Source organism: Protopterus annectens, chromosome 3.part1, assembly GCF_019279795.1.
Source record: "Protopterus annectens isolate FY-2018-M chromosome 3.part1, PAN1.0, whole genome shotgun sequence".
Lineage (NCBI taxonomy): Eukaryota > Metazoa > Chordata > Ceratodontiformes > Protopteridae > Protopterus > Protopterus annectens.
Genome location: NC_056732.1, coordinates 1,515,543,887 through 1,515,566,431, shown reverse-complemented (window position 1 = coordinate 1,515,566,431; position 22,545 = coordinate 1,515,543,887). Strand labels below are relative to the sequence as shown.

The following is a 22,545-nucleotide window of genomic DNA, read 5'->3' as shown; positions in this document are numbered from 1 at the left end:
AAATTTTCAGAAAAGCTACTTAAATGGCATGAAAACTGGTTTCCACTTAAAGTTGCCCAAAGTAACAGAAGTTGATTACTGAAGCAAGAGCGTGCCTTTAATTTGGGTTGGAATGAAGAGGTGCGTTGATTTAGGGTACTGAACTGTGTGAGGTGGGGTGATGACTGGGAAATCTAAAGATGCCATGCTGGTCTTTGTGATAAACCATCTTCACTAAGAGATGACAGAATACTTTTATTCGGAGTAAGATTCAGAAAAATCCACAGCATACCAAATCCATACTGTTGCTGAGTCCTTCAGGTTCCCTAAATTTCTGCATAGTTCACAGCAAAATCAAATGCAGAAATACTTTATCTAGTAAGCTACTGTTTGCAGGAATGTGGCATACTGAACGTCCAAAGCACTAGTGCATATCTTTCTGCAGCAGTAGTGCTACAGAATTTGAAATGTATCCCTTCCAGTAAAATACTGGTAGATATCTTAACATGGGCAAGTACATCTGCAACAATAAGGTGCAACATTCCACAGTACGGGGGCACACATATACAGCACATGAACACCAAAAATGCATCTCCTAAAGCAGGCATGAACGTTACTGCATTTGTTACAGGGCACTACCCTGCCATACAGCATGCTATTCAGAAAAGAAGGCTCATTTACATACTCCATTGAGTTAACAGCATAACACTGAAATGTGCATCTTATTAAGGTTATCCTGCCCCAAAGCTAATGCCAGACGGCACTTAAGTTTTAGTCGAGGACTAACCAGTTCATCTAGTATAGCAGTGACAGAATGCACCAGTGGCCACATCTCAAATGCTACATTGGGCTACTGACAGACATTCTGCCATAGTGTCAGTCATTTAGCAGACAATGGACACAGTGGTCCACAACACAAAACCACATACAGATGTCACTGACTGTGCATCACCACTATGCCATTCAAGTGTCCACACTCTGGATGTACAGGACTAGGGCTATACTACAGCCATGTTTAGTTTACGTTACTATGCACAATATAGCTACACTGCTGCAAGCAGACAGTAAAGTCTTTGACTGGCAGCACCACAACTTGTCTGCTCCAGGGACTGCATTCCCCAATAGAGTAATAGAGTTGAATACTGTATTCGTCAAGAAAAGAGGCTGCCCACCAGGAAATGTGACTTGCACATAAACACATTTTCTGATCATTCACACACACACTCACAGACAGAGACACAGACTCACTTACTCAAATACAGACAAATTTACCAGTAGTGCCCCTAAAAGTCTATAATGTTACATAGATACATGTTAAGTTGGCAATGTTTTTTGAAACCAGAGCCATGGTTTTCAAATCTATAAAACTATCTGTAACTAATTAGTCTTACAGACAACCAGAACATGTCATCTTTATGTCTCCTACTTTAGGAAATAGAGAATTTTTTATTTATTTTATTTTATTTGACATTTGGTTACTGGGAAAGTTTGACTGGACAGAAAGGCCTATTTTCAGTGAGCCTTGGAGAGAAAAGCTACACTAATAAGTATAACAAGGCATTTACAACAATAAATACTGAAAAATCAGAAGTAATATGCATCACATGAATTCAAAAGATGGTTATATACATAGTGTTGCACAGATTTACCAAAAAAAAAAAAAAAAACAAAATAAATGGAAAGTAATGCATGTCCAACAGCTCTGGGTTTGACATAGCTTTATATGTTAGGCAGAGATCACCTCAGAGTAGGAGATATGCTACGGAGTAAAGCTGGAGTTTTTTGAGACAATCAGTGTAGGGCATTTGTTTGAGGCCAGTAATCCTCTTTGTGAGGTACTTCTGTGGCCTTTCCAGCTGCTGCAGATGTCTTATGAGGTACATTCCAAAAGGGGCGTTGTACTCTATAATGGGTCTAATGAGTGTTGAGTAGAGGAGAACAATTACCTCTTTTTTTCCTGGATGAGAACCCTTTTATGATGAAGCGTGCCACGTAGAAGGACTTCCTGACTACTGTGGCTATGTGATAATCAAAGGAGAGACTACTGTCCACCTAGGTCCCAAGGTCTCATCACACATTCGGTGTTAAGTAGATTGCTGCCTATGTGGTAGTTCATGGGTACAGAGTTTTTACCAAAGGGGATGACACTGCACTTTATGGCATTGAGCTTGAGGCCATGGCACTGACACCAGGCATCTGTCTCAGCGAGGCCCTTCTGTAGGATGTCCACATCATTTGGGGACTCTACTATGGCTCCTAGTTTGCAGTCATCTGCGAACTTTATTAGCCAGAGGCCTTCTGTGTTAGCCTGTACTTCAGAGAAGTAGATACCAAACAGGAGAGGTCCCAGGACTGAACCCTGTGGTAACTCCACTTGTCACTGGTTTGAGGTCAGATTTGTACTCTGCAACTTTTACACTGTGGGTTCTGTCAGTGAGCCAATTAGTAACCCATCTTGTGACGTAGGGATTTATACCTAGTTTAGTGAGTTTAGCTATAATTCCAGAATGGGGGATGGTGTCGAAAGCCTTGGTGAGGTCAAGACAGGCTGTGTGAACCACCTTACCCTCATCTACGGCTTTGGTGACTGCCTCAAATTAGTCGATCAGGTTCAGGAGGCATGATCTGCCTTTCACAAACCTGAACTAGCTGGGATCCAGAGTTTGGAGGTTACCAATGTCTTTGTTTATGAGTTCCATGATGATACATTCCATGGCCTTGCAGATCAGGCTTGTCAGGCTAATAGGGCGATAGTTCCCGGGATCAGTGGTGGCTCCCCCTTTGTGGAGTGGGATACCTGTTGCTGTGCGCCATTCAGTGGGCACAAAGCCTGATGCGAGGCTATTATCGAAATTATGTTGCTTAGGTGGGGGAGCCAGTTCGTTCTGAAGTTCGTGTAAAACGCAGCCTGGAATGTTGTCCAGTCCCATGGATGCTGTGTTTTTGGCTTTAGAGAGTGCAGCTTTTACCTGCGTAGTTGTGATTACAGGGACTATGCATTCTTCCTGTATAGATATGAGCCCTTTAGGGGGTGGGGGTGGGGGGTAAAGTTAGCACTGAACCTATCTGCCAGGATGTTGGCAATATCAGTTGGTTCTGTAATTGTTGTGCTGTTGTGCTGTAATTTGGAGAAGATCTGGGTGTTGCCATCGAGATTCTTGACATAGCTATAGAATGCTTTGTGGTTGTCCTTAGAATTAGTGGCGATTTTGTTTTCGTAGCTAGCTTTGAAGGATCTTATAAAGGATCACAGCTTCTTACTGAGGCTGACCAGGGAGCTCCTCCACTCATGGGATTTTACTCTCTTTTGCAACAGTTTCTTCCTTCTGTTGTACAATTTGTTTATGGCAAGGGACCACCAGATTGGCTTACTTTTTTTGGAGGATAGCATCTTGGTTCTGTTTGGGATAGCACGATCCATGCACTCGTGTAAGTGCTTATAGAGTGCATTTGTGTAGGATTCAGCAGTTGTAACTGTACTGTCCATCTGCATGGGTGTCATGAAGTTCACCACTTCTTTCTTAAGAAGCATGAAGTTGGCTTTGGAGAAATTTTTTACCATGGTTTCCTTAATGGGGGGCGGGATGTGGATATCAAGGGTGATTAGCTTACAATCAGATCGGACCAACAAGGAGTTGACTTCAGGTGTGGAACACCGGTCACTCGTGTTGGTAATTACTAGGTCTAGGATACTGTTGCCCCTAGTGGGGGTGTGGATAAATTGATCCAGGGCATTGAAGTTTATGAATTCCAGAAAGCGTTGAGCTAAGGAGTTGGTATACGAGTAGTTTTCCCAGTTAATGGTGGGGTAGTTGAAGTCGCCCATTATTAGGGTGTTTGGTTGAACCTTAATATTTTCCAGTACATCAAGAAAAGAGGAGTGGGAATTCTGGGGTATGGTGAGGGATCTGTAGCAAGCTACAATTTGGATTGCAGTTTTGCCCAGAGTTAGTTGCACTTGGATAACCTCGGATGCATTATGCTGAGCAACTAGCCTGGAGGTGTGGATATCCTTAATGAATATGGACACACCTCCGCCTTTGGTGTTTCGGTCCAGGTTACATGGCCGAAAAGTGTGGTATGAGTTATAGCCTGGTAATGCAGAGGTGCTCTCTGGAGCCTTGAACCAGGTCTCAGTCACTGCACAGATAAGGAGTGCCTCGAGTGAGTGCATTCTGAGATTTAGACCTCTAGCATTGAGTAACATTACGCTCAGTTTTTGCTTGCCTGTTCCTGTTACGATGGTGAATTTGTCATTTGAACTTTGCCTAAAAAAGACACTATAGGGGCAGCAAGAGCCTTAGCCAGTATCCGGAAACCCAGAGGTGACAGGTGCAGGCCATCTCTGGCACAGCATCGTGGTCTGTCGACCATGTCATCCCAAGCAGACAGATACTGGATCCCCTTAGAATGACACCAGAAGCTTAGACAATTGTTGAAGTCAACCATTTTGTCCTTGTACTGCGGTATCATTCTGGGCGATGGCAGAATGCTACTCAGGGCTAGGGTCATACCTGCCTGGGCTACAAAATCGGAGAGCTCTTCCATGTCTCTTTTCATGTAGTCCAGGGAGGTACGTCTCAGGTCATTCATACCAACATGGACAATGACAGAGTCATATTTGTACTTGTTCTGGAGTGACCTGAGTGTGTGTGTTATGTGGCGGATCCTGGCACTCAAACAGGCAGCTGACAGTAACCTTCTCCTTGTTTAGTCTGGTGAGTGGGACATCAGTGTGCCTGACTATAGAGTCACGTATGACTAGTGTGTTGGGTATGTTGTTTTGCCTTATTGGCTGTGGTTGAGTGGCACACTGAGTCTGTGGGCTATGTGTCATTTGGGTTGTGTTGGGGGATGGAGGTTGCTTGCGTTTCTGCTTTGGAGGTCTCTGCTGCTTAGACAGATTATTACTGAGAGCCTCCGTGAATGTTTTTGTGTTACTATGTGTGGATTTTGGTGCTTTAGATTTAGTCAGACTATGTGATGAGTGTGGTGTGGTGCAAATGTTTACCTTCTCCTCTTGACTGTCAAGTACAATCTTGGTTGGAGAGAGCTTTACCTCCAGTTTGGCTAGATAAGTGCATCTCTCACAGGTTGTAGTGTTGGGTGGTAAGAGGAGAGGGTTGCCTGTGTACATGAGGCAATTTCTACATTGCCTCAAGATGTCCAGATTCATCAGATGGACAGGAGAGAACACTGGGAGCTGATCCTTGGACATGCTTGAATAAAAAACTATTTTCCTCTAGATAAGTGAGGAAGGCGAGTACAAGAGCTGTTTTTCTCTTAAGCAAGTGAGAAAAGTAAGCACAAAAACTGTTTTCCTCTAGGTAATGAAGAAGGTTGAGTGCTATAGTAATTAGTAGCTTATTTAGTGCTTACAAGTTCAAGTGCTGAGCACGAATAAGCAAATTTAAGTGCTAAAACTAAGAATCTGAATCTGCACTAGACGAGTTACAGGACAGAAACAAGTGCAAATGCAGGCTTTCAAATCAGAAAGTTGAGAGAGATGGAAAAGATTGCCCACACGGCCAATATCTACAATTTCTGGGCCAGAACCACTCCTTATGTGGTAGACAGGTTACCTAGTGCTTACCACTCCCACTGATAAGCTATGGCTTCCCTCCAACACAGAAAGTTTAGGGGCTCAGAAGCTTACATACAGAGTCCTGGACACAGCAAATCTGTATCTGGACTACACTAGTTACAGGAAAGGTAGGAAACAGGCTTACACTATTTTTTTACAGAAAAGTAGCTAAAACAGCAGTAAAAACAATTCACATGCAGTGCAAGCTAGCACACTTGAGTATGCAGCAATATTAGACCAAACACAGTTTAAAAAATGTAATTAAATTAAAAAAGACTAAAAGCAAGTGCAGAAGGAGCTTATAAGGTAGAATGTGGTAAAGAGATGGAACTGGGGGAGTGTCCCAGATCAAATCTACAGTGGGGCGGGCAACTGCAAAAGCCACCAAATTTAAACTACGAGCCAGAAATACAGACGGTGGGTGTGACAAAGCACTTTCAGCAGAGATCTGAAAAACTATAAGCAACAATTAACAGTACAAACTCTAAAACCAAAAACATATACTTAGCTCTGTATATTTCCAGACAGATTGAAAAGCAGTCTCTCAGAACACAGGTTCCAGCAATGAAATGCGGGTTGTTACTAACTGTTTTGGCCTTAATATAGTCCTGCTTTTGTTATAACACAGAAGTACCTTTACTTTACACTAGCTTTACAGAGTGCCTGGTATTCCTATTCAAAAAGTCAAGAAGTAAGTGATGTACTTGGCTGTAAGGCTCAATGTAAGGCAGTTTTCTTTTAATGCTAAGAAATACAAATTGGTTCTTTTTGATAACAAGTCCCCTTACAAGGAAAGGTCATGTATGCTATAAATCTTGATATGGAAGGTTATAGTGGAAACTGACTCATAATTAGAATTATAGAATTTCTACATTTTTTCACCTAATAAACGTAGAAAATTGCTCAGTCTGTTCTGCTTTATGAGGATTTTGAGGCTGTGACTTGCTCACTGTTCGATAATGGCATAATGGTTGAAGTGTTTACCTCACAGACACAAAGTACAGGGTCTGATTCACACCTTTGAAGGCAACTGGCAAGGCTTGAAAAGGCCCACAAGAGCAGCTTAGCCTAGTACATGCCTATGAACTTATAACACAAAGATGTCGTATTGTAGTAAGTAGTAACAATTATGTTAAGTGGTTTGCTGTAGTGTACCAGGCCACACTTACTTCTGGGAACGTCTGATCTACCTTTGCTACACCTCCTTTCTCTAACAGTTTGACTGGCATATTATAGCAACTGCTCCCCTATTTGAAAAACAAATCTGAACTTCATCTGGGCAAAAAGTAAACGCAATTGTTTTAATAATAATGAAAATTAAACCACTTCCAGCAATTTTGTGTGCTTCTATTTGCTCTGTAGATTTTGCTTCTCTTATCACTCATTTTTTCATTTTGTAGTTTACTTAAATGATATTAACATATTTATTTTCATTATATAAGTAACACTTTTCACATTTATGAGATTTACCACTTCCGTATAATCATGTTCATGAACTGTTCTTTATGATGTGTGTAAAGATGGAAACATCATTACCATCCTCAGGAAACACCAAAAAGCACTAATCATTCTTGCAAATATCCTAGCACCTACAAACAAACATGCACACTTAAGCATCCCAATGTACAAATGCACATGCGTACATGCACACAATTTTCACACCACAATGCACTCAAACTAAATTACCACTCCTACTTCACACACAAACAAAATCAGCCATACAATACTCACAAAGTAAACTACCATTGCAACTATACCCACCCCTGCCACCCAGAAACAAAACTAAAATATAATGAAAACTAGATACGAATGTCAAAGAAAACAAGTTAGAAGCTAAAAAAAATGTGTACCTTATGACAAAATAATAAACAAGAAAAAAATCACAATACAAAACAACAGACTATAAAGAATAACAGAAACCTTCCGTAGACATGAGGACCTTGGGAGATACAATCAGCTAACTGGCTGCTTATCACTAACACTAACTACGCCTGAACTACACTATATAGTGAAAAGACACACTAAAGTAAAGAGAAATCTTCTAACGATTTAATAAACTTCATTAACAAATACCTACACAGCTGCCTACTGCTACAAATCAGTTTCACCTATTGCTCTGCTCCATGCAGTGTCATCCAGAATCTTACCCATAAGTTAAAACTTGCTGAATGGGGTAAATTACTCCCAAAATACACATTCTTGACAAATATATTTCAAGACTAGAAGAGGTTAAATTGATACTAAACAGGATTCAATTTGTTTTAAACAGGATTAGGCATAGCTCACAATTATCAAAGTGTCTAAATCATTCTGAAATACTGACTTTGCTGCAGACTCACTATGCCGCACAGAATTTACTCTGTCAGCACTACACAAGGTCTGTACATCATTCGCAAAGAGGTAAAACAAAAAAGAGGCAAGCAATAAGCCCTGCTGAACCCAAAGGGAGACTGGCTGACAAGAGGTGGTATGATGCTCTCTGACAACCTGAGATCTTCCTCCCAGGTAGTTTCTGAAAAAGTGGGTAGAGATGATGAAGCCTGTGCTGTTGCTTTGTTTACAAAAGAGTAGTGGCAGAAGGTAACAAATGCATGTAAAACGTCAAGGAACACAGTACCAATAGCAGTACTGACATTTGGATTTTGTATGTCTAGTAATGCAGTGCGTGTTCAGTAGCTAATGCAGAAACAATATGGAGAGCCAGAGACGAAATTCCGCATAATACTTTACTGATAAATCACAGATTACAGGTGCTGTATGCATTTTTCTAATCTTTTTAAAACTGGTCAAAGGAAATGTATGGGCCACAAGCAGCTGGTTTCACCAGAGGGTCCTCCTTTATATAAAGGGTAGGCACAGGAGACTACCAAATGTTTGTGTCTTGCTAGTCTGGAATGGAGTGGCACACCTGCCCTCAGACAAGACATTCATCATAGAGTGGCTTTTCTTTGATTTTGCTTTGCTGTGGCTTGTCGAAACACCACCAATTTATATGCAGTGATCATGATCTACCAGTGAACCGCACTGTTTGCTTTTTCTTTCTTCTTCATTTTTCCCCCACTGTAGTGCAACCATGGAGGTGGTGAAGGGCAAATCCCTCCCCTATGGAGGGCGAGGAGATCTTCCCTCTATGCAAAAAAGTTTATGCTTTTCCAAGTTATGCTTCTTGACAAATTAGTGAAGCGTAACTTGCTTTTGAATGTGTGTGTGTCAAGCATAGTATTTGATCAGATAAGTTACTGGAAAGCATATGGACACTAGAACTATCTTTAAGAACTAGGTTGGGATACTGTTTTTTCAGTGGAACAATATTTCAGTTTTATGAAAGATTTTTTGGCAAGTCAAAGTAGAGAAAAAACGGGAATATCAGTGAAAACAGGCTATCATTAATCAGTGTAAAGGAAGAAGAGGTATTGTGCTTAGAGTCTGCAAATTCAAAATATACAGTGAACTGATGTGCTGCTTAACCTGGATTCAGGTGATGAAAACAACCTCTCTGCTAGCAGTTTATTAAAGATTTATTTTTGATGGCCTCTAACATATATATATAGGTTAACTATTAAAATTTCGAAACGAACTTCGTTGACTGTACTATTGTTGAACACGGAAGTTCGAAAACGGTAATATCGATGACAAAATAACAACCTAGGAACAGGCTTCAACATGGGTCGAGATAGGGGAGATGTTTGTAATTTGGAATAACACTGAACACCTATCTCGACCCATGTTAAAACCACTCCTAGGTTGTTTTTTTGTCATCGATATTACCGTTTTCGAACTTCTGTGTTCGACAATAGTACAGTCGACGGAGTTCATTTCAAAATTTTAATAGTAAACTTGCATATATATATATATATATATATATATATATATATATATATATATATTTTTTTTTTTAAATTATGGCCCACAACAGTATTGCCAAAAATAATCAATTTTAGTAGGTGAACTTTGTATATATATATGTCCTTTTGTTTCTTACAAAAGGTTCATATTTAGGAAAATACAGTTTTTGTTACTCAACAGCATGACATCTGGCTTGAAACTATCAGTGCTATGTGTGAGACATCAATGCCTAAGCTAGTAGATGTGACATTTAATTTCAAGTATAATCACCAAAAATGTTCAGGATTTGACATATACTGCATAGGTGTGACTTCACTAAGGAATTTCTAGAAGGTGGAACTAAAGCCAAGTGCACAGTGGTTAAATACATTCTGGAAATACTAGCATTGAAGTGCCTGACATTCCTGAAATAGTAATTGCACATCTTTAGACTCATGCCCTGCTACCAGAGCACAATGTGACAGCCAAAATGTCACAGTTTTACAAGTATATGTGGCTATAGTGTATTAAGAGATTATTGCTCATAGTTTTATACACTGAGATGTCAATAACGTGTACAGCTTTCATTGTGTACATCAGTAACAGTAATCACATGAGGCTCTAGGCCAGGATGAGGCTACAGAGCAGATGCAATTACAAAGTAACATAAGAGGTGACTGGGTATATGAAGTACAATTCTGGGGGAAAATGAGCGAAGGAGCATCAGATATACATATGCCAGCAGTCTGGCAATTCCAAGATTAAATCCACCAGTTAATGAAGCTCCTGGATTATTGGCATCATCTGAACAAGGATGTTATAACCTAATGTTTAGACAGGCTGCAGTATTATGTCTACATAACAGGAATCACTTCTTGGTGGGAGAGTAGCTAGGGTCAGTGGGTGAGATGAATTGTCTTTCAGCAAGCTACAAATTTTAAGTGCAAGCTCAAACGCCAAATCCTAAAATGTTGGTTTTAATGACTGACTAAAGTCTGGAAGTGACAGCTGAGAGTTTGCTGTCGACGTCAGGTAGCATCCATGTTATATACAACAGCCTGACGTGACAGGGAGATTTTTGGTGTAGAAGTCAGGAAGCGTATAAGTTATATATAACAGGTTGAAGTGAAAGGAAGAATTGGGGGCACAGGAATGGTGGAAAGGCTGCATGACCACTCCAATATGTAAAGAGGTGGCTTCTAGGAGCAAAGTCATAGGGAATAAAGGCCTTAGTGATGCAGTCTGCTGTTGGGCAATGGTTGTCTCATGAAAGAAAAATGTTTACTATGTGATCAGAATGCATTCAGTACTTCAGTAAGGGATGAAGGGATCTGAACAGTATACTGACTGCTGACGTGTTTGTTTCAAATTAAAAAGGGGTGCTGAACATCACAGCAGATAATCCTGTAGTCCCTGCATAAACATAGCTAAGGGGACTAACGGGATAAAAAGATGGCAAATCTGCATTAAAAAAATAAAATAATTGATACAAACAGCAGTTATATAAAGAAAAGTAGAGTTCTAAATATTTTACATATATTATACTGCAAATGTTTAAAAGCATATATTCTTGTACCAAGATTATGAGATAAAGACTTTAGCCATTATGCCAACTCCTCCCACTGATGTTACAGATATACTGTGCATACCCTTGTAATCCTTTAAAAGGTATGGTCTGCCTGGTAATACCATCCTTACAAAGTAACTATTGTGTCTTATTTTTGATCTGATTGGAAATTTCATAAATCCCAGACTGATCCTGAAAATGATCCAGTAAAATCGGTACTCTACTCCAGTGAACAAACAAAAATAAATAAAATTATTATTAAATTCAAATGTACACTAAGACGCTAGGCAGCTTTTACTCCTACTTTACCCCAGGCACTGAGCATGCAACCAAAAATCAATCAATAGTAAATTAAAAGAAACAGAAGATGAAGGTGGAAGTGCAGTGAGGAAAATAGCTATGTAGAACTTCAGAGAGCTCAGTTAGATTACAAACGACCAGGCAGAAGCAGGCCACACTTCATTAGTAACATTTCTAACTTTAATTCGAGATGTAAAATGCCTTCCACTTAACTCCACATAGCTGACACAAAATCAGGTACTGTAGGACTCCTTCCATAAGTGACTGCAGTATTGCAGGAGAGAACTTAAAAGACAGAATACTATATCAGGGCAATTAACTGTCTCACAACTGCTGCTCAAGGACTTTTTATAGGTCAAAGTGGGATGACAGCTAAAACAGCTGCACGCTAGGGCTTCCTATCACTACAAAACATATTTACAAAATTCCATGAGATCCTGTTATTTTGTTTCTGTCACCAGATCTCAGCTTTAGCAGCCAGGGACAATCTCCATTTAAGCAGGAAAACAGTTGACTTCTGGCAACTCAGAATGCGAGGCTAGCCAGGATTGCCATCATAAACAAATATTACAATTTATTATATATATCAAATATAATCAGTATTTATCAACTTCAGTGCAACATAGCATCCTGGGCTCTCCATGTATCCTGTGGCAATGTGACTGACGCAAATTCAGACATGACTTGTACTTCAATTCTAAAAGGTTGAGCAATAGTCTTAGCAGAACTCATACCAGACAATCCTAGAATAGTTCACTGAAAGTTTAACAACTGTCAAAGGGGAATTGGGATGGCAACTCTTATACACAGGCTTGGCCTTGCATTTCACAGTGACAGCCTGGCATATTGCATTTTACTTGGTTACCATTAAAGACAGGTATACGACTTGGTTTACAGTAAGGAATGCAGTACCATCCAGACGATATGTGTGATGACTTGGAATTATATCAAAAGTAAGCATCATATATATTTTTCTTGAAAAAGAGAACTTTTTGTCACTGAAAGGATGACACCAGCATAATTTCCTGCACTCACCAAGGCAACATGTCTAGGCCAGATTCAGCACTAAGATGTTCTTACGTCCTTAAAAGTGGAATGACAATCTTACAGGCATTTTGTACATGAATGCTCAAGCACAGTTCACTGAAAGTTACACAAAGAGCTGTCAAATAGGGATATTCAGAGACTGTTCATTATACACAGATATGAACTGACTGTCATAGTCACAGTCTCCACTATACCGATATGTAATAGCAGGCAGGATTTCTGTTTAAGATGGAGAAAGCAATACTTATCCATAACGCATCTGTACTGAGTTATTACATCAAAACTAAAAATAAAATGCCTATTTCTCCAGGAAAAGGAAATCTTTCTTGCTGGAAATATGCTACCAGGAGGCTTTTCCCATGTATCAATCATGCCAACATTATGAGGCCAATTCAGCTATAAAGTGCATTAACATCCATTGGGCAGAATGGCACTCTGCAAATACATTTTGTGCCAGAATGGCCAGGCATCATTTCTTGAAATCTTTACTATTAACACTACAAGGGTTCTCATCTATGGATTGGTTTTATAAATATTTCACAGTCACAGATTACCATGCTGCATTTTACTCAGCATTCATCAGAAGTGGATATATATGACGTCTTTTAAGGGTGCAGAATGCAGTATATGTTCAGAATATATCTGTAATGAGTTATCATTGCATAAGAAATTAAAACCATAATATATTTCTCTTGAGCAGGGAAGTTATAAGTCACTAAATTTATGATTACAACACCCCCCAAAACTGTACAATTATATCCAAAGATACATGTCTTTATATCCATAATGACCAGCTAACTGTCTTTATAACTCAGTGTCAAACATAATTTTTTAGAAAACTGTTAAAACCTCTCAGATGATTCCACAAATGTTATCCTAGCGTGGTAGGCACCTATAGCAGCCTGTACAAAGCAATAGCACAACTCTGTTTTTGTCATTCAGTTTATAAAAATGCATATGAAGATGGAATCGTATTCTCTGCCTAACAAATTCAATAAATATTACAATCATATCTTGGGACATAAGTATTATAATATTACCAATTTATTGGAAAAAGCTTTAGAAGGGACGTGATGATTAGTGATCAGCAGTATGGTTTCATGCCAGGAAAGAGCACTACAGATGCAATCTTTGCTCTGAGAGTGTTAATGGAGAAGTACAGAGACTGTCGGAAGGAGTTGCATTGTGTTTTTGTAGACTTAGAGAAAGCATATGACAGGGTGCCTAGAGAGGAGTTGTGGTATTGTATGAGGAAGTCAGTAGTGTCAGAAAAGTATGTAAGAGTGGTACAGGATATGTACGAGGGTAGTGTGACAGCGGTGAGGTCTGCGGTGGGAGTGACGGATGCGTTTAAGGTGGAGGTGGGGTTACGTCAAGGATCAGCTCTGAGCCCTTTCTTATTTGCAATGGTGATGGACAGGTTGACAGACGAGATCAGACAGGAGTCCCCGTGGACTATGATGTTTGCAGATGACATTGTGATCTGCAGTGAGAGTAGGGAACAGGTGGAGGAGACCCTGGAGAGACGGAGATATGCTCTAGAGAGAAGAGGAATGAAGGTTAGCAGGACTAAGACAGAATATATGTGTGTGAATGAGAGGGAGGATAGAGGAATGGTAAGGATGCAAGGAGTAGAGGTGGCGAAGGTGGATGAGTTTAAATGCTTGGGGTCAATAGTTCAGAGTAACGGTGAGTGTGGAAGAGAGGTGAAGAAGAGAGTACAGGCAGGATGGAGTGGGTGGAGAAGAGTGTCAGGAGTTATTTGTGACAGACGAATACCTGTAAGAGTGAAAGGGAAGGTCTACAAGAGGGTAGTGAGACCAGCTATGTTATATGGGTTGGAGACAGTGGCATTGACAAAAAGGCAGGAGTTTGAGCTGGATGTGGCAGAATTAAAGATGTTAAGATTTGCACTGGGTGTGACGAGGGTGGACAGGATTAGGAATAAGTATATTAGAGGGTCAGCCCAGGTTGGAAGGTTTGGAGACAAAGCCAGAGAGGCACGATTATGTTGGTTTGGACATGTGCTGAGGAGGGATGCTGAGTATATTGAGAGAAAGATGCTAAGGATAAAGCTACCAGGTAACAGGAAAAGAGGAAGGCCTAAGATAAGGTTTATGGATGTGGTGAGAGAGGACATGCAGGTGGTTGGTGTGACAGAGCAAGATGCAGAGGACAGGAAGAAATGGAAACAGGTGCTCTGCTGTGGCGACCCCTAACGGGAACAGCTGAAAGAAGATGATGATTGGAAAAAGCTTTGCTGTCTGCCATTTCCATTATTAGAGAGGGGAAAAAGTAACTACAAAATAAAAAAGTGTATGTGTTTGAGAGAGAGTATATGTCACTTGATCTAAATAGCACTTTCACTGAATCACAAATCACTTACAAAAGTGAATGCAAAAGCATTTCACTGAAAACAAGCATCACTGAATCAAATTTCATACACAGCAACTACATCTCCAACAAAATGTTTTTGCAAGGGGCAAGCCACTCTGCCCTTCCTATTTGGGGGACTTTGCTCATCACACACCTTTATTAAAATATACTAACTCCACAGTCGCACAACCGCAGAAAACAAAAGATATCTCACACAATAGGTTCATAGGGGACTTGAATTATTGTTGGCACACAAACATCTACAGATGGAGTTGTAACACTTTGTTTTCATACAAATGGCATTCTAAACTAATTTACCATGGAATTCCTATTATCTTAATATCCAAAACTGCATAGGCAGTGATGTTATGTAGCCTTATATAGGTTCTATGAATTATGATTCAATGAAATGCTCTTTTAGAAAAAAAGTGTATTCAGTGAATTTTTTCACTGACTTCTGATTTAGTGAAATGCAAATAAATCACACGAATTTTATCCCATAAATATAAATGGGTTAAAACTGAAATGTTGAATTTCACTAATTCGATGTGTCAATATATGTAAATCATTAAATATAAACTAAAAATACCTAACAAAGAAAAAAAGAAAAGAAAAGAAAACATAATAAAACAGTTGTTTTGCAAGAGAGGCAAGTCCCACTAAACCTCCCACACCCATGCTAAATAAATATGCTAAATGCATGGGTCTGGCTCCAAAAGACTTTTGGAATCTGGCCCCTGGTGTAAGCCTGAGTAAGTAAAGTCTTTTGGAACTAGGGCAGACTTACACTTTTGGAATCTAGCCCCATGACTGCACAAGGAGGAAAAAAGGAAAAACTCCTTATCCCACCACTAGCAAGCTTGCATTAATACCTAACTTAGCTGGTATGCAGATCACACATGCGCACACACATTCAAACATACACAAACATTCACACACACAGAAAAAAACAGAAATACAGACGGTTGATATGCTGCATACATTGATCAAATACATTTGAACTTACACAAAATGAAGTAATTATTAACCATCTGTGTTTGGATTAAATAAATGATGTCTGCATGTGCACGGGCATGGGGGGGGGTGCACACACACACACACACACACACACACACACACACACACACACACACACACACACACACACACACACACACACACACACACACACACACACTAAGCCTTCCTAATATTTTTACCTCTTGGTATTGCACTGCTTCAGGGTAAACTATATGATTACACTAACATGCTATTGACTGTCTGCATTTTTGCTACACCTGTGTTTTCTCCCTACGCCTCCACTGAAGGTGGGCTCTAGGCCAGTTGGACTATTTCCATCTTTAAAAAACAAAAACAAAATCAAGTAAATAAATGAACAAATAATTTTTTGGTTCCCTTACTACTGATGCAAACAGACCAGTTTTGCTTCCTTTTCAAAAGGACCAATGTAGAACAACTGCTGGTCAAGAAAGAACTTGGCTTGAACTACTATTCATTTTCATGCATAAAAAATCTTTTACTGCTACAACATAAATAATAAAACAACAACCGAAACAAATTATGCTTACTACTGCATTTATAACCAACTAATCCATGCTGTACACCTTTAAAATGATAAATATTTCTGTTATTTAAAATGTAATTTTGTTTACTATAATCTAAAGGTTTTGTTTAATCATTCCAGCTGTCTAAGATCACTGTTCTGTCTGGCTTGAAACAAAAGCACAAAAATGGGTGTTGTGGCGACAAAGTATTACAAAGCAGATTTGTCTGACATCACTACTCCACAACAGTTTCCTCATGCCAGGCATAATAGCACCTTCCAACAATCCTGCAGGATGAGACAATGATGCCTACCTTTTCACAGAATAAATACCGAGATGTCTAATCCAAACAGAAGCACTAACTATACTGTCAAAATTAGAAGGCAGAGAAAACAAAGTATGCATTTTAAGTATCTGTGAAGGATGTTACTACCTAGCTGTGCGTTATTCAAATCTGTACAGGTAGGAAAAGTATCAAACAGCATAAAAGTACATCTGAGTTGCTAACACAAGACCAAGGATCATGACAAAGACATACTTTAAGGAGACAGAGAGTAATAAAATCAAGACCATATATGAAAAGGTAAATTCAGATAAATTCTCTCTCTCTCTTCTTTTTAACTTCATACTAGACTCAAGCATTGTAGAGCGACAATTTTATTCAAGGCATTTCTTAGGTGTCACATTGAAAGGGTCTTTCAAATCTGCAGTATTACCATCCTGGAAGACTCGTTCCACGTTCAGTCCGTACGTGGCACAGGTTTCGTAGTAAGTGCATCGCTTCAAATCATTGGACAGCTTTCTGGCCCTCGCATCATCAATCACCCTCGGATTACTTGCACTGATTGCATCTGCAATAAAAACATTAAGAGTGCAGTTTTGTAAACAAGTTTCAACATACAAAGAATGAACAAAATGTGTGTAGTAACGGAGAACTTACCACCTGTGAGGACAGAAAAATAGTAAAAAATGACAGCAAAGGACAAATAGTTCACTTTTTTCTAAGGTATTCCAGATATAGTAATGAAACAGATCATGGCCTAAATCAGCCTTAAAAAAGCAATTTTTAAGTATCACCAGTAAAACACTCACAGTCACTTTCAGTAAATCTCTACCCAAGCTGCTAAAGTAGGGTTTGCAGGCTAAAACACAGAGGAGGGCTACAACCTCACTACTGCGAGATGTCCAGTCTCAACTTAACTAGATGTTCGTAATGATCAAAAAAGATCCTTATTATGTCAGATGCAACAGGCCTGGGGCTTTTCACAGCTTCATTTTGTGTATTTGCATCTGGTCCGAGGCAAGGTATATCAGACAACTCTGTAAAGACCTACACTAGCACCATGTCAATAATATAACCTCCCACGTCTAGGGCATAATCAACTAAAGCGTTACTATAAAAGCAGAATTAATATCTGGTCCAGTACTATTAACAGTATAACAGATGGAAACCTCTCTAATCTTACAACTGATTATCTACTTGAAAATATCTTCCTTGGTTAACAACCTTCTGTAGGGAAACATTGATATGGTTAATTTCTGCTGTCCTGCTTTCCTTAACCATCTATTTTCCATTGGCTTGTTTCCAAAATCTGCCGAATACTTTCAACTTCATTTAAATTGAGTATATAATAAGATGCTATTTTCTGAAGTGACTGCCTTCTGTAAGCTGCAACCCTAATATAGTTGAATATTGCCAATAGTTTACAACACCTGCACATTTTCACTGGACAGTATACCCAACTAAATGATTCTCTGCAGAGATGCTGTGTGGCATAGCTATTTTATGAAAGAATGTTATGCCCGATCAGTTCATCTTCTGTTAAGATTTTCTTCATTTAAATGGTTTCCTTTTGTTGCACAAAAGCATCATTCTCAGAATGTTGTTCTTCAACTAAGTTTTGAAAGACAGCATTCACAAAGTTTACATTTATTCTTTTCTTAAGCCAGTAACTAATTTAACGGTTTACTATCAGTATTTCGACTCACACTCGGTCGACCGCACTATGTTCGACAACGGAAAGTCGAAAACAGCAATATCGAACTTTAAAAGCAAGCCTAGGAATGGGTTTTAACATGGGTCGAGATAGGGGCGAGGTTTGTAGTTCGGCAATAGCAGTGAACCCCTATCTCGACCCATGTTAAAACCCATTCCTAGGCTTGCTTTTAAAGTTCGAAATTGCTGTGTTCGACTTTCCGTTGTCGAACATACTGCGGTCGATCGAGTGTAAGTCGAAAAAATGACAGTAAATCAATTTAACACTGCTCCACTACCAAGAGCAAACAGCTAAACAGTTCATAAAGTACAAGAATTTGTACCGCTATCCAGTAAGTGTTCAGTGTGGTATACTTCACAAAAGCTGACTTTAATCATAGCAGTTACATTCTCCAGCTTTCAAATTATACATCAGTAATCCTTTCCACACTTGTTATGTAAGCAGTAAAGTACATCTGCTTTGATTTTACTCCCACCTCAAAGCTGAAATAATTATTTCATTTCTATGATTCTAACAGTGCTTGAAGAGTGTTTTCTTTGAATTTCTGCATATGTATGTTTGTAATCTCACAAAGTCTGGTCACTAGATTTTATGATGACACATTCCTAAAAAGAAAACAATGCCTTCATGTTTACTTTGTGTGTGCAATTATGATAGTCCTTTTAAGTACCTCAGAAATAAATGCCACACATGATATGCAACTCATGTTTGTCTATCACACAGGCAAGCAATAGCATGGTTCTGCCAAGAATGCAATGACAGATGAGTACTTTTGGAAATGTATTTAATTACTACTTTATACATTATATTTTTTTTCTTTTGGCCTATTCACGGCAAGTTCTGTAAGACTCTCACTGTATACATACAGCATGCGGCTGAGAAGGAAGTACTGGTCCCACGACAGTCACTCTGGTAGTTGGGAGTTCTGAGATGGACAATTTTCTTGCTCCTCTCTACTGCATGAAGTGTACCGATGCTGAATGGTTACAGATACATCCTTGCAACAAGCTCGTACTCATCATGAGCTTCACTTTTACCTGTGTGTTCTGGACAGCTAGCAATACTGTTATTGTGGAAAAAACTATAGGGTGGACAACCCTACAAAAGGGGAGCGGGCAATCAAGGTGCGCAAGCATGGTTCTGCCAAGAATGCAATGACAGATGAGTACTTTTGGAAATGTATTTAATTACTACTTTATACATTATATTTTTTTTCTTTTGGCCTATTCACGGAAGTTCTGTAAGACTCTCACTGTATACATACAGCATGCGGCTGAGAAGGAAGTACTGGTCCCACGACAGTCACTCTGGTAGTTGGGAGTTCTGAGATGGACAATTTTCTTGCTCCTCTCTACTGCATGAAGTGTACCGATGCTGAATGGTTACAGATACATCCTTGCAACAAGCTCGTACTCATCATGAGCTTCACTTTTACCTGTGTGTTCTGGACAGCTAGCAATACTGTTATTGTGGAAAAAACTATAGGGTGGACAACCCTATAAAAGGGGAGCGGGCAATCAAGGTGCGCAAGCATGGTTCTGCCAAGAATGCAATGACAGATGAGTACTTTTGGAAATGTATTTAATTACTACTTTATACATTATATATTTTTTCTTTTGGCCTATTCACGGCAAGTTCTGTAAGACTCTCACTGTATACATACAGCATGCGGCTGAGAAGGAAGTACTGGTCCCACGACAGTCACTCTGGTAGTTGGGAGTTCTGAGATGGACAATTTTCTTGCTCCTCTCTACTGCATGAAGTGTACCGATGCTGAATGGTTACAGATACATCCTTGCAACAAGCTCGTACTCATCATGAGCTTCACTTTTACCTGTGTGTTCTGGACAGCTAGCAATACTGTTATTGTGGAAAAAACTATAGGGTGGACAACCCTACAAAAGGGGAGCGGGCAATCAAGGTGCGCAAGCCCACCCCACTATATCACATCCCAGCCAACCCTCTGACCAGAATAATAGCTAACATCCCCAAACTAGCAGCTGCTCAAATTAAAGTTGAGGAGCAAAAATAAATAAATAAAAAGAGCTTGCTGCCTGCTACGGTTATTATATGCTCAAGTCACATATTAACCAGTTCCGATACTTTAGTTGTAACTGCAAATGCAGTGTTGACAAACAATGTCAGAAGTGTTCTCCTGCACCACTGGTACTTGCCAATCACATCCCCCGCTAGCATGTGCGCAGGGCAGCCTCTCCCTTTACCCTGCCTTAGTTACAGCTTTGCCTGTCATATCTGGGTCACTTGTCAAACGCTGGCTGTCAGCATTAAAAAGAAAAAAAAAAGATTCCTCCTCACCTAGTCTGGCTCATTTTCCTCCTTGTAAAGAATATGCATGTTTTACTGGGTCACTTCAAGAGCAAAGTGTTTGTACTGCTCCAGTTAAGTGCTGAAGTTAAAGGCAAAGCAGCATAGCCTTCCATAACAAAAACATCTCAATGGTTACTGTGTGACAGCTGCTGGTGGCCATTAATGTAAATGCATCATCTATTTTCTCACCTTTTTGCTGATACCTATAAAACAGAACAATTATACTGCAAACCCACCTTAAGTGTAGACTTTAAAGTAGAGCCTCCATGATATTTTAGCCAGCAGCTTGAGAAGTTAAACTCTTCAAAACCAAAGGGCAACGATCCATGACAGATAAATTAATGCAAAGTCACTGTTAGCCAGTTTTGTCACTGCAGCCGGGATAAGCATTTGCTCCTTAAAAGATCAAAGAATCTACAAATGTTCACAGATGCCTACAGTTTTGCCTTACACATGGAGACCCTTGGAAGGGTCTTTGACATGGGAACAGATGCACTATTAGATAATTTTAGTTTTCACTATGCCCAGCCAATCCACTGGTTCGATCTTGGCCTGTGCTGCCAGCACACTTGTTTTGGGAATGGACACAGGGAGGGCAGCCATGACTAAAGGTATGAATGAAAAGGAAATGCAGAGCACTAATGACAGCCTTCCTTCCATGGGGTGGGGTGATGGGAGGTTTACATCAATATAACAGGAACACACCTAATAAGCAGCAGAACTCACCACGTTTTATTATCCATTGGTTTGCACGTATGAATTGAAGTCTTTGGTGGAACTGTCAGTAGCTCAGCAAGCAGCACAATCACCTTTGATGCTTCTAACCCCACTCAGGTGTCCTTAAATCCTTCAAATATCCTGCTAGATTAACACGGGTTCCTATTACATAATCGAACTTCCAGAAGGTTGAACACCAGAAGTTCAAACCTGGAAGTTCGAAAGTTGAAAATGTCAAAGCCGCGGAAGTCCAAATTCTTTCCCAGGGAAAGAATTCGGTTGGATGTTTCTGCGGCTTCAACATTTTCTCCACTGTGGTGCGAAAGTTACAGAACGGGTTAAGGTAAGTGTGCGATTGTGACGGACGCTGGGGTTAGGGTGCGGATAAGGTAAGTGTGCGATAGTGACGGACGTTAGGGTTAGGGTGCGGGTAAGGTAAGTGTGCGGTAGTGACGGACCTTAGGGTTAGGGTTTGGGTTAAGGTTAGTGCATAGATAGTTGTGTACGTAAGGTTTAGTGTAGGTTTATAAGGTTTTTGGTGTGCTTGTGTTGTGTGTGTGTTTTTCGGAACAGCGAACCTGGGAAAACAATTTGTTGTTCTGATGTTTTGATGTTATCACATTTTGATCTTCCAAGTTCGAACATCTGGTGTAATAGGAACCCGATTAACACAACCCTCCTTATATTTGCCTACAGTCTGATCTGAGGTCACCTGTGTCGCCATTTTCAAGCCATGAAAGACACAGTCCTATTTGACTCCCTCTTTCTTTAAAAAACAGTGGCTTTACAAACACATGAACTAGTAAAGTAAATCTACAGCAACAACCAATAAACAAGACTCAGTGGAAAGAGAGATTCCCAACTGGACATTTTGTCAAATTACTACTTTGACTAAATTTAAGACCAGTCTTCATGACTGGATGGACAGACACACATTTACACCAGGATTGTCAAGTACAGCCCTGCTTGATTTGGGAGGTGAGCACTATTAAGTGCTTGAAAAGGGAGACATGAACTTTTAGGTGCATCTGTTTATGGTTAGGCATGTTATGGTCCTTGTGATAGTTTGCCTAGTATTGATCCTGTGAAGTTGGATTACAAAACTTCCTTCCCCAGTTTAGGTGGGACAAATTTCTCTTCTCTCACTCTCAAGAAACTTTACAAACACAGTGCATGTTAAGTTTTGCACTTTACTCCTCACAAAGTTCCTTAATATTTTTGGTGAAAACTTCCAAATGTCAAGGCATTAATGAATGGGCTAAAGCCAACAGCAGCAGGTAA

The 22,545-nt window shown here is 39.8% G+C and overlaps 1 protein-coding gene across 2 annotated transcripts in view; it reads right to left on the bottom strand.

The window, feature by feature from the left end:
* The window catches only part of AGAP3 (ArfGAP with GTPase domain, ankyrin repeat and PH domain 3), a 2,466,462-nt gene that overhangs the window by 1,680,385 nt on the left and 763,532 nt on the right, over window positions 1–22,545 (bottom strand). For both annotated transcript variants that reach the window (XM_044067593.1, XM_044067592.1), the window contains exon 6: window positions 16,939–17,073. In XM_044067593.1, the coding sequence (XP_043923528.1) occupies window positions 16,939–17,073 (135 nt within the window). The remainder of the gene's footprint in view (window positions 1–16,938; window positions 17,074–22,545) is intronic.